Consider the following 11,895-nt stretch of genomic DNA (forward strand, 5'->3'; position numbering starts at 1 on the left):
TAAAAACAAGAATAATAAAAGTCCGATAACCTTTAATTGGCGTTGCCAATCGATTCAAGTAAACAAACAGCCTCAGTAATTGTAACATTTTATTGTAATATTTGTTTAAAAAAATACACGACAAATCAACAACCAACTAAGGAGAATATATTATTTTCTTCTACCTCGGAAGGACGACGAGGGTTTCGTCCTCGATTTTATACCTATTGTAGGTCGAATCACGCGTTTACGTTCTTCCCTGTGCTTTTTATTACGTTCGTCCATTTGTCTGTCACGTTTTTTCCTCGTTGAGAACGTCATTTCCCGGTTCCCCACGGAACCCAACATCTTAACTGTGGAATCATCACTTTGCTGTAACCTGTCCCCTAAACTAGCCCTAAAATTATCGCATATTAATTATTGAATGAAGAATAAATTATAAATCTTATACTTGTTCATTTTCTTTTTAAGACTGTTGATTCCCTTGAATTCTTCGCCTTGTCGTATTTCGAACATCTTTGGTTGTTTAAGTTGTGCATCGTTTTCCTCTTCTCGCGCAGCTTCAAGTCTTTCTTTCATTCTGTGCTCCCTTTGAATCAGTTTGTGTTGTTTCTTAACTTCATTGGTCCAAGTGTGTTCATCATCACTACTCTCTTCTTCTGACTCTTCTTCTGAAGAAGACTCTTCAGAACTGTTTTTGCCTTCCAGTTCCTCCTAAGACACAAATAGACAAGTAAAAATCACTTGATTTTTAGCGTGTGGTTAATATTTCTTACCTCCATTGGTTCGAATTCTTGCGACGCAGCCAGCTTCTTTTTCAATTCTTTCTTCTTATTCTTATCCAATCTGGACAAAACGGGATTCAACAACCTGTATTCATCAGCGTTCTTGTCCACTTCGAAGTCGGGATTCTCGAACAACTTCTTAAATCTGTCGTCGTTCAACAAACTTGTAGCTTCAGCCTTTTTCTTTGCGTTGCTCTGATCATTAATGAGCTTCAAAGCCAAATCTTTATTAACCTTTGGAAGCTTATTGACTTGTACTCTGTGTTCCCGGTCTTTCTCGATGGTCTCTCGGATCTTCTTCTTACGATACTCCTCGAATTCGAACGGATTCGCCACCGACTTCGCCTTCTTGTACAATCTGACGTCCATGAAATAACCATGCATGTACGCCCTAAGCATCTGAGTACCGACAAGATGTTCCAGACCAAGATCGGCCAGTTCTTGTTTCGTGACGAACTTGTAGTCGTCGTAGACGATTTCCGCGTTTGATTCTTCCAATTCCTCGGTCAGGGAATCCAAGAAACTGGCCCATTTCGGCGCTGGACCGAGGCTTGGTACATAGTACGTTTGCATTTTTGTATTTTCGTTCGCCAAGAAAAACAGTCCGGAATTTGGCACCACGCACAAGTCATTGAATTCTGTTGATGCTTCTATTGACGTGTATAGCTTTCCCTGCACAGAAAAATACAATGGTTAGTTTACAAATGTGTGTGTGTATAATTAATTAAATGCTGCCATTTACATCATTTTTATCCCAGATTTTCAAGATGGAACTGTCCAAGGAATAAATTAAATCTTGTTGGTGGTGAAATTCTACATGTTTTATTGGCAGTCCATACATATGGTCTTTTACAAAGGATGGTTTATTGGATCTGATGTCATACAACAAAATTTGTCCAGTAGCAGTACCCACAGCCAAATTCATCGCACCATTAAACTTGACAGCAGTAACTGAAGGAAAACCTTCCAATCTAAAATAGAACAAAAATGAATACACATTCAATAAACAGTTACATTATAAATACATACTCCTTATTTTCATTGACACAACTGAAGGCACAGTCTAGAGATGCAACCATCTCCTTCATTCTTGGATCCCAAGCTTCAACTCTACCTTCTTGTGTACCACAAACCAACAAATGATGCACTGGATTTATATCACATTTGTTTATGGCTGAAGCTGTGGTGCTGCTGTAGGGAGTCATAAATTGTCCTCTTTCTAAATTCAATCTGTAAATATCTGAGGAAGCCCCCACCACAAATAAATCACAAGATGGATAATGATACTTCATATCACGACCGAACTTCGGTATCCTCAATCTGTAATATCTTCCATGAGCCGCGTGAAATTCAATATATCTATCACATTGTAAAAAGACTAACTGTAACAAAAATCCATTTTTAACATTTTGCTGCTGTGATAAATGAATGGGACAAGAATTACTTTACTGTAATCGTCGCTGAGAATTTCAAATGTAACTGCCTCCGAATCGAAACACCGTTCAAATTTCAACGACAGTTGATCAACATCAAAACATTTCACTCGGGGCTTGTAGATCCCTGTTGCCACCACATATCGACCATCTTTCGATACTCTGATCGATGTACTGAGGCCAGGCATATCGAAATCCTGAATCAACTCGATACGGCGTCGTACATCCACATTTTTCTTGATCAACGCTCGCCGTTTCTTCTCCGACAGCCACTGGAAAACAATACAGTGCCATATGATGTAGACGAATCATTCAGATAGTGTTTCATTAATACATACTTCTGGCAGAGATTTCCCGGCACTTAAATTGTATATTTTTACGTTATTTGGGTCCGATACTTGCATCGTGACATGTGTTGTTTTGATCGAATTGAGAGGTTATGTTATTGACGTTTGAGGTTATGTTCACTCAAGCACCCATAGACAAATGTAAAATATGTATTAATGTGCATTTAATAAATACAATATTAGTAAAATGCACATAAAATTTTACCAGATTTTTTATAGCATGAAAATATTACGTCGAAAGTGAAGCGAAGATGATTTAATTTATTAAATTCTTAATCTATATTTTTCTTTTGAACACAGAGCGCTTGCGCAGTTGGTTCAAAATTTAAGTTGTCATCCTCCGCCATTTGTCAAAACAGCAGCAGTTTGAATAGAAAAAATGCCGAGTCAAGAGGTGTCAACAACGAATGTGGTGGTGGTTCACCCCTTGGTTTTGCTAAGTGTGGTTGATCACTTCAATCGCATGGGCAAAATTGGCAACCAAAAGCGTGTGGTTGGCGTCTTGTTGGGTTGCTGGCGAGCCAAAGGTGTACTCGACGTCTCCAACAGTTTTGCAGGTTACAAAATTGTCGGCCCCTCAAAATAACAATAACCAATAACAATTTCCTTTGTTGTTGCAGTGCCTTTCGACGAGGATGACAAGGATAAATCCGTGTGGTTCTTGGATCATGATTATCTGGAAAACATGTATGGTATGTTCAAAAAGGTGAACGCACGGGAACGAGTAGTAGGCTGGTACCACACCGGTCCCAAACTCCACCAGAACGATATCGCAATCAACGAACTGATTCGCAGATACTGCCCCAACTCGGTATTAGTAATTATTGATGCCAAACCTAAGGATCTCGGTCTCCCAACTGAGGCCTATCAGGCTGTGGAGGAGGTACACGACGACGGCAGTCCAACTTCTAAAACGTTTGAACACGTCCCGAGCGAGATCGGGGCCGAAGAAGCTGAGGAGGTTGGTGTGGAGCACTTATTGAGGGACATCAAGGACACAACGGTTGGCACTCTGTCACAAAGGATTACCAATCAGTTGTTGGGATTGAAAGGACTACATTCACAATTGAGAGACATCAGGGATTACTTAATACAAGTTAGTGAAGAGAAACTGCCTATCAATCATCAAATTATCTATCAATTACAAGACATTTTCAATTTGTTACCAGACATTAATCAAGAGAACTTTAATAAAGCCTTTTACGTTAAAAACAACGACCAAATGTTGGTCGTTTATTTGGCGGCCATGGTCAGGTCTATTGTTGCCCTACATAACTTGATTAACAACAAGTTGACAAATAGAGATGCAGAGGAGGGCAAAAAGGAAGATAGTAATAAGAAAGACAAAGATAACAAATCAGATAAGGATAAAGAGAAAGAGAAGGATAAAGATGCGAAAAAGGATGAGAAGAAAAAATAATTTATAAATTTATTTAAATGTATATTTAGAATATCTTGTGTTTAATGTTAATAAATTTTCTATGAAAATTTTGTTTTAATTTTAAAACGATCTCTATTTTTGATCATTTTCAAATATAAATATCACATTCTAGAGAAGGAATTATATATACATATTATAATAAAAAAGGACAATATTTTTTATATATATTTATTTAAATTGTAAGAGAGGAAGACGTTTCGTACTATATACACATATAAGATGATCTATCTATAATAAATATAAATTGAAAATGCAATAAAACAAATATGGTAAATGTTGGACAATAATTGTAATTTTCAGAAACATTCCTGAATTGACATAGAGAACATAGCGCCATAAATATTGACCACAAAAATTAACACAGACTAATAATTTCTTAATAATTTTTTATGGTAATTTTATCAATTCTCTTAAGTAAGTTCGAATTCTATATTCATAACGTCAAAAATAGTTAAATTAAGTATGTACATTTTTGTTTACATTTTGAAAATGTTTGTTAGGAAACTGAAATGAATCTTATATTAAAAAAAAATTAGTCTCTACAAACGATAAAAGAATACCGTTTTAGTGCTATTTAAAGTCTAAATTGTACAAAAATTGTCAACCAAATCAAAAGAAACTTCATTGGCCACGCCACTTTCACAGTTTCCACACAACTATATTGAGCGACATCCATCTGTATCTGTGCATTATAGGGTTCCGACGTTGAACTTTTGTTATAATTGGCAAAGTACCAACTGGTTTCGTTCTCAGACACCAGATCTTCCGCCATCGGTGTATGCCTGTTCTTCCCTTCCCTGTTGTTTTTTAAAGGCTCAGATAACTGAGCGATTTCAAAGTTCGATTGGAGTGGTGCCGAAGCTGAAGCTGCGTGAGGCGAAGCCACTTTCGTGATGGTGGACCTCCCTGCCGGCGGTCTGAACTGGGGTTGTTGTCCGCCCGGGACTAAAAGCGCTTGCAGAGGGGTCTGTTCTGTATCTGTTTTGTGTGTGGTGGTGCTTGTAGTGGATATTGTAGCGGGTAAAATTGTTGGAGGGTTATCAGTTGTAATGATTTCGGGTTCATCTTTCGGGGGTTCGTTTGTTGGAGCGGGTGTTTCTAGGTCTTTTACATCTAGTGATTGCTCGGTTGGAGCAGGTTCCTTCGGTACTTCTTGAACTGTAGCAGCTTCCAGAATCTCGATGTTTTCAAGGCTAAGTTGTTCTTGGTTCACCTTGCTTTGCTGTGATGTATTGTCCATTTCCACTGGAAAATCGGTCGATGGAACTGCCGTAATTGATTGTATAGATTGCACTGATTGAACGTCGTCTTCTCCTTTTCTAGTCATGAGTACAGATTTTACAGGTTCAACCGTAGAGATTTCAATAATCGACTCTAAACTTTTTAAGGTTGTCGACTCCACTTTCAATTTAGTTTCGTTTTTCTTCGGTGGCATCAAACTCGGGTTAACGATAGGCAAGAAACCACCAGAACCTGGTAAAATAGGTTTGAAACCCCCAGTTTGAATTTCGGGAAAATCTGGAGGCATAACTGGAACTGGTGATGGAGGTTTCATCTTGGTCAATTCGGTAAAGTGCATACCAGTTCTTCCATTAATCATAGGGTTGTTTACAATCGCCGTTTTCCTTTGTGCCTGTACAGATTGTAGTGGTGGCAACATTTTCTTGGCCTCCATTCTGCCATTGCTACCTTTGTTCCCATTTAAAAGGTGGTTGAAATTAAGCGCTGGCAAAGGAACACCGAAAAATGTAAAACCGCTTGTGCTCGGTGAATTCACCACTTCCTTTGGTATGTCTGGCCTCGTTTTGTTCGTTCGTTGACCCGAAGCTGCGTAAATGGTGGGTGTGTCACCTAGAAAACAGAAATTTATTGAAAAGTCAAGTTTAGTTAATGTTGCATACCAGCGACTATGTGAGGAGAGGCTGTAGTTGAAGTTGTTCTCATGGACAAATGTTGCTTAACCCTGCCACCGCCTAATCCATTAGTTTCGGTCTCATTATAAGGATAATCAACGTATTCATCGTAAAAGTATTCAGATTCTTCGGGAGTTGGTGCCAGGGTGTTTTTCACTCTCGTAGTAGTGTTCGATGTTAATTTCATCCATTGAGAAAACACTTGTGACGTTCCATAGTTTCCTGGAGCAGAAAGCAATTCTGCCTCACATCCGGGAGCCACAATTTCATTACTTCTTCTTCCATTTTCATCGTCACATTGTTCTCTAGAAAGTCGCATCTCTCTTAAAAGCGAACCGTCCACACATTTTGGTCCTCTAGCATTCGTTGTTGACGACGACGATGACAACGATTCTCGGAGCCACCCTTGCAACCAAATCATGTTGCAAGAACATACCAAAGGATTGCCTGAAATTTTTATTTATTTGATTTTTACAAAAAATTACATTGTTTTTTCTCATAAATGTAGTTATAATTACCGTCGATATCTAAAACAGCAATGTTCCCTCTAAGTTTATCGATGGCTTGCTCAGGAAAGCTCATCATTTTGTTGTTTCTCATGGTCAGCACTCTCAACCTCGGCATCCCGTTGAACGAGCCTTGAACTCCACAAATGTTGTTGTCGTCCATCCTTAATTCGACCAACCACTCCATTCTCTCTAAATCGTTGCCGGCAGCGACTCTGTTAATCCTGTTTTTGCTTAAATCTAACATTTCCAAAGATCTGAGACTCCTGAGACCGGCATCTTCGATCGATCCGAATTGGTTATGACTCAGATTGAGCATTAGCAAATGAGGAACTACGTTGAACACATTCGGGCCCATAATTCGTAACTGATTCTCTTGTAGCTCGGCAATTTGTAAAAGAGGCAAATTGGTGAATGCATTGTTCGGTATTTCTTTCAACTTGTTACGATTCAGCCGAATCGATTTTAAAAGAGGGAGGCTCCTAATTGCGTTAGGCTCGATAAACTCCAACTCGTTGTTGTCTAAATGAAGAACTCTGAGATGTTGTAGATTGTTGAAGGCGCCCTGTTTCAGTTCGCCAACGAAGTTTTTAGATGCTCTGAGTTCACGTAACGACGTCAAACTGCTAAGTATTTCCGGGTCGATGTGTTTCAACCTGTTGTCGGTGACGTCCAACTGTTGAAGGTGTTTCAGACCAAAAAACGTGGTGGAAAGTTGAACCAAGGCATTGTGGGAGGCGTCGACGGATTGCAACTCGCGATTCTGGTCAAAGGTGCCCGGCAAGATTTCCGACAGTTGATTTTTGCTCACGTCCAACTTCTTTAATCTCGGTGCTGCTTTAAAGACCTCTGGAATCAGGATGTCCAAACGATTGTCGCTTAAATTCAACTCCCGTAACTCCACAATTTCCTTCAGGGCGTTGGGATGTATCTCTAGAATGCGATTGCCATGTAAATCCAAAAATTCGAGTCTGTTGGAGCCTTCCAACGCGAACTCTTGTAGTTCTTGCATCAAATTCCCTGACAAATACAACCTCCTAAGCTGCGGCATTGTTCGCAGTGAACCTTTCGGTAACCTTTGTATCCTGTTGTCTGCTAAATCCAGCAGTCTTAAAGACGGCAAATCCAAATCGGGAGAAGGTTGCAAAGGTAAACCGGTAATTTGATTGTCCGACATGTGCAAATATTCTATTCCACGTGGCAAACCTGGAACGAACTCTAGCAATCTGTTGTGACTTACGTCCAGTTCATACAAATTCAACAGATGTCTGAAGGTTGCAGGATGTAGAGCTGCCAAAGAATTAAACGAAAGATTTACGTGTTCTAGTTCGGGAGTTAAAGTGAAAAACTGCGGATCGATGTACGTTAGCTCGTTGGAGCTTAGATCTATACGTCTTAACGCCGGTAAATTAGCCAAAAAATCTGATTCCATTCTTCTAAAGTAATTCCCGGATATATCCAAACCTTTTAGTGCCGGCAGATTCCACAGAGGACCCTGCTGCAACATGTCCGAGAGGGAGTTGTTCTTTAATCTGAGCTCTCTTAGAGCCGGCATTGCCATGAAGGCTTCTCTGTCGATCAGATGAATCTTGTTGTAATCTAAATGCAGATATTCCAAAGTCGGATGACCCCTTAAGGCACCGAACGGTATTGCTTCCAAGTTGTTGTGACTCATGTCTAGGAATGTGAGCCTTGGCAACGCATCCAAAAGTGATCGCAGTTCGGCCACATGACTGATGTCGTTGTCCACCAGCCACAGTTCTTCCAAACCGCTACCCGAATGCTGAAGAAAACTTTCGGGATGCACTCTTCGCAGACTGTTCCTGTTCATATCTAGACTGCGTAACGAAGGAACTCTGTGAAAAGCGCCGTGGTGAAGCTCCGTTATTTCGTTATCCGCCAAGTAAAGTTTTTTCAAGGCCGGTAAATCAACAAACGTGGCCTCCCCAATTTTGTCGATGTAGTTGTTGTCCAATTTGATCACTTCCAGTTCCGGTAAATCGCGTGTACCTCTTCCCACCATTCCCGCGTCCGTAATCTTGTTGCCCGTCAACGATAACTCTTTTAACGACGGCAAATTACCGAAAGCTCTCGGATGAATCCAACTGATGCCGCAGAAAGATATGTTGACCAGATTCAAATTGGGCAAATCCCTCAAAACGTTCGCTTCAAGTCTCGTCAGTCTCGGACTCTTGGTCACGTGCAGTTTTTGTAATCGCGGATTATCTCTGAAGTTGAGCGGTGCCAATTCTAATAAAGACGCAGATTCGATTTGCACATATCTGAGTTTCGGTAATCGCGAGATGAAAGGGAGCCTCTTCATCGAGTCGGTTTGCACGGTGATGGCCTCCAAAGCGTTCATATGGAGTAACGAATCGTCCGGGAGGGTGCGCAATTCTGGTTCCACTATGAACAGCTCCATGAGGGTGTCTCCTAAACCGGCCAGCCAATCGCTCGAAACCCTCTCCAGACCGTTGTAGCGTAGCATCAAGCGCATCACTCTGAGCGGCAAGAACGTCCTGCCGGGAAGGGCGGGAAGATAGTTATTTTCCAGAATCAGCTCGTCGATCGGTTGCGATATGTGTTGGCCCACGGCTCTCAGGCCGTCTAGGACCCGGGGCAGGTCGCTGTGCGAACACCTTAAACAATTGATTAAGCAGCAGTTCGGATTCGGATGATCGTGAACGCTTACCATATTTGGAATTCTTCTCCTCGCAACAAACATCTACAAGGAAGTATTGTTTCCAAAGGGGGACATCCGGAGTTTGCGGCGACGTCGGCGCACGCTTGAAACGTTGCGACGCCGATGAGAACGAGCAACAGCAGCACTCGTCGACGGTTCATGTTCCACTCGCCACTGTAGTATCGGACATAATTGGGCTGCTGCTATCTTCGGGACTTGTCTCCGCACCTGAAAACGATTTCAGTTTTTTGTACATGTGGGAATCGGCGGCTCTATTTCCGGTTCAGAGTTTGGGAATTGCGAGAGCGGAAGCGGTTTGTTTTGGGTTTGGCCGGACTAACTGGGTCGAGGTGCCAAGTTCGGGGACTCTTCCCTTTAACAATTAGATAGATACAACTATCGATGGATTAGATGCAACTAAATGAGATGTAAGGATGCAAAGGAAACGGGACGGAACATACGGATAGATCAGCAATCTTGAGTTACAAAACGATAATTGATGATTGTAAGAATTACCATACAAACCGCCCGAAATTTATCAGCGCCCTTGAAGTCATTCGTCAGTTCGGACCGACTTCTTGTAGAACGAATAGGGAAAGTGCGCCACTTCATGTGTGAAGGGCAATTAACTCTTAGAAATTTCTATGAAAAAATTGTTCGACCATTGTTTTTACTTAAACAATCATAAACCGGATGCACGACCGAATCAACAAAGAAATCCATATTGTTTGATTCGCTTTTTTGTGTTACGTTACATAAATGATTATTGACCAATTCATGTCATTTTTGTTTGGTCTTCATTAAACTGACCACCGGAAGCGTAAGAACTCTCGGTTCCAGAGAAAGATTTTATGAAGTGATATTCCTATTAAGACACATAAAAATTAATTGTTCTCAATTAATCAAAACATTACGACTTGTAAGTTGTTTTCCCGATTACGTAAAAAAACTCTGACACTTCAGTTCACTATTCTTTGATAGAAAAGAAAGAAATTAATGATAGTGATAGAATAATGAATTTAATAATAGTGAAAAATCTGGATTTATCAGTGCGTCAAACTATAGTTTTACCTCGTGTAAATGATAATAATTAAATTTCATAAAACTGCCGTTCCTATATCAGACGAAATTTCTAAATAATTATAACCGATACCGCCATTTAAGCGCTGAAGAAATCATATTTGAATCATTATTTATTTTAAATAGTTCTTTACAGATTTTCAGTAAGATTTCGTCAGGGTTGAAATTAGGAAGAAAACGTGCGAAACCTACATTTCACACATCACTTCTCCTCGCGAACGGATACGTATAAAAAACACAATACGAAAGGAAATTCATCAGGTTTAGAACGAAAATTATGAAAAAGTGCCAAAAATATGAACCAGTTAACAGTTTTTAACAGTAATGAAAATTAGCTGTGCAGAGACAGTAATGTTAAATGTTGGCGGAACCACCGTAAAGTGACATCAACTAAAACAATCTTTTTGACGGTTGGAGACATAACATTATAAATACGATATTATCATAACGTTACCATCAATTTGCCGTTTGACGCTGCATTTTTACAGATACAATACAAAATCAAGATGATGTTCGACACGATTTTATCCTTGGCAATCATTCATAAATGACAAAATTAATAATGAGTAGAGTGTAACTAGAGTGGATCTGTGTTATTTGATACAACAATTGTGCTGTTGTTGATCAATATCCTTTAAAGAAATTACCCGATTAGTTCAAGCAGCGGATAAAGCATGCAAAAACGACCCATTATCCTATGCTGCTGCTTAACTGGAAAGATTTCTCCACCGCAAAGAAATTTAAATGCATGCTATTTCAATGGCTAAACCTTTACATTTTTCTTCTAATGTACAATAATACAATAGAACAATAATATAATTTTTTATATTTAATTAAAAAATATCTCGATTCGAACAACACATATATTATAAAAATTAGGGATGTTGTAATTTTTTGAAACTTTGTAATTTCCGTCGGTTGTCTTAAAAAATTACCACTAATGCTACATGTTCGACCTTGCTATTTTACTGAACCCACTAACATATGTGTTACGTATATTAAAAACCCGTGTAAATCTCACAACAGACAGTGAGAGTGTTTAAAACTATAAAATTTAAATACATGCCCAGCCATGCAAAATAAACAGCTTAAAAATTACTTTCACTCGGTTTTTTAAATTCAAAAATTTATCCGAAACAATTGCGAATGAACACTGACCTTTGGTAAATGTAACAAATCCAAAAGAAATAATTCCAAATGAACACTCGCAAAATGCGAAATAAATAATAATCACAATAATTAACACAGTACGTAAAACGCTTTAAAGAGATCTTTGAAGTACGCGGCGAATAGTTTCGTGGAAGACTGAGCGGATTTCTGCGCGGCGTCGGATTTTTTGTGAGAGAGACTGTTGCTGCTTCACAGTCGGATGCTCTTGGATCTTTTTCGACGACTGAAGAAAGCACCTTGTTACGACACTTCACATACTACGATCAAAATATTGCTCACGTTAAATTCAGCAAACCCTTTCCCAGTTTCTTCTAAAATAACTCAAACATGTTGTTCACTTATAATAGAGATATTTTAAGAGTACATTTTTTCAAAACTATATATATATATATATATATATATATATATATATATATATATATATATATATATACCATTTGATCGGACTGAATTTTGAGAGAGACATCACGCACAACAGAGACATTAATGGGAATTTTTTACTGTTTTGAGAAGCGTAACTGAAAAAATATATTTAAAGATGTAGAAAGAATTGGGTTG

At 39.2% G+C, this 11,895-nt stretch overlaps 3 protein-coding genes across 3 annotated transcripts; 1 reads left to right on the forward strand and 2 right to left on the reverse strand.

Moving 5' to 3' along the window:
- Nucleotides 1–71: 71 nt before the first annotated feature.
- Nucleotides 72–2,807, reverse strand: LOC109594151 (nucleolar protein 10). Its single transcript, XM_049966268.1, has 7 exons — nt 2,536–2,807; nt 2,209–2,469; nt 1,794–2,146; nt 1,507–1,735; nt 756–1,436; nt 431–693; nt 72–376 (listed from the first exon to the last, which is right to left on the reverse strand). Exons 1-7 carry the CDS (start codon nt 2,599–2,601, stop codon nt 151–153), a joined length of 2,079 nt encoding a protein of 692 aa, XP_049822225.1. The 5' UTR covers nt 2,602–2,807; the 3' UTR covers nt 72–150.
- Nucleotides 2,808–2,878: 71 nt separating this feature from the next.
- Nucleotides 2,879–4,032, forward strand: LOC109594199 (26S proteasome non-ATPase regulatory subunit 7). Its single transcript, XM_020009400.2, has 2 exons — nt 2,879–3,101; nt 3,165–4,032. The coding sequence occupies exons 1-2, from the start codon at nt 2,924–2,926 to the stop codon at nt 3,962–3,964; spliced, it is 978 nt and encodes a 325-aa protein (XP_019864959.1). The 5' UTR covers nt 2,879–2,923; the 3' UTR covers nt 3,965–4,032.
- Nucleotides 4,033–4,285: 253 nt separating this feature from the next.
- On the reverse strand, nt 4,286–9,248 carry LOC109594150 (protein artichoke). The gene is made up of 4 exons (XM_049966393.1): nt 9,097–9,248; nt 6,417–9,043; nt 5,887–6,345; nt 4,286–5,836 (listed from the first exon to the last, which is right to left on the reverse strand). The coding sequence occupies exons 1-4, from the start codon at nt 9,246–9,248 to the stop codon at nt 4,560–4,562; spliced, it is 4,515 nt and encodes a 1,504-aa protein (XP_049822350.1). The 3' UTR covers nt 4,286–4,559.
- Nucleotides 9,249–11,895: the final 2,647 nt, after the last annotated feature.

The sequence above is a fragment of the Aethina tumida genome, chromosome 4 (genome assembly GCF_024364675.1).
Source record: "Aethina tumida isolate Nest 87 chromosome 4, icAetTumi1.1, whole genome shotgun sequence".
Classification (NCBI taxonomy): Eukaryota; Metazoa; Arthropoda; class Insecta; order Coleoptera; family Nitidulidae; genus Aethina; species Aethina tumida.

Coding starts and splice junctions, on each gene's coding strand:
- LOC109594199 (XM_020009400.2), top strand. CDS start 2,924: ATGCCGAGTCAAGAGGTGTCAACAACGAATGTGGTGGTGGTTCACCCC. Junction 3,102..3,164: donor CGTCTCCAACAGTTTTGCAG/GTTACAAAATTG, acceptor TTGTTGTTGCAG/TGCCTTTCGACGAGGATGAC.
- LOC109594150 (XM_049966393.1), bottom strand. CDS start 9,248: ATGAACCGTCGACGAGTGCTGCTGTTGCTCGTTCTCATCGGCGTCGCA. Junction 6,346..6,416: donor TGCTGTTTTAGATATCGACG/GTAATTATAACT, acceptor TAAAAATTTCAG/GCAATCCTTTGGTATGTTCT. Junction 5,837..5,886: donor CTCTCCTCACATAGTCGCTG/GTATGCAACATT, acceptor TCTGTTTTCTAG/GTGACACACCCACCATTTAC.
- LOC109594151 (XM_049966268.1), bottom strand. CDS start 2,601: ATGCAAGTATCGGACCCAAATAACGTAAAAATATACAATTTAAGTGCC. Junction 1,437..1,506: donor AAATCTGGGATAAAAATGAT/GTAAATGGCAGC, acceptor TTTTCTGTGCAG/GGAAAGCTATACACGTCAAT. Junction 377..430: donor CTTAAAAAGAAAATGAACAA/GTATAAGATTTA, acceptor CGATAATTTTAG/GGCTAGTTTAGGGGACAGGT.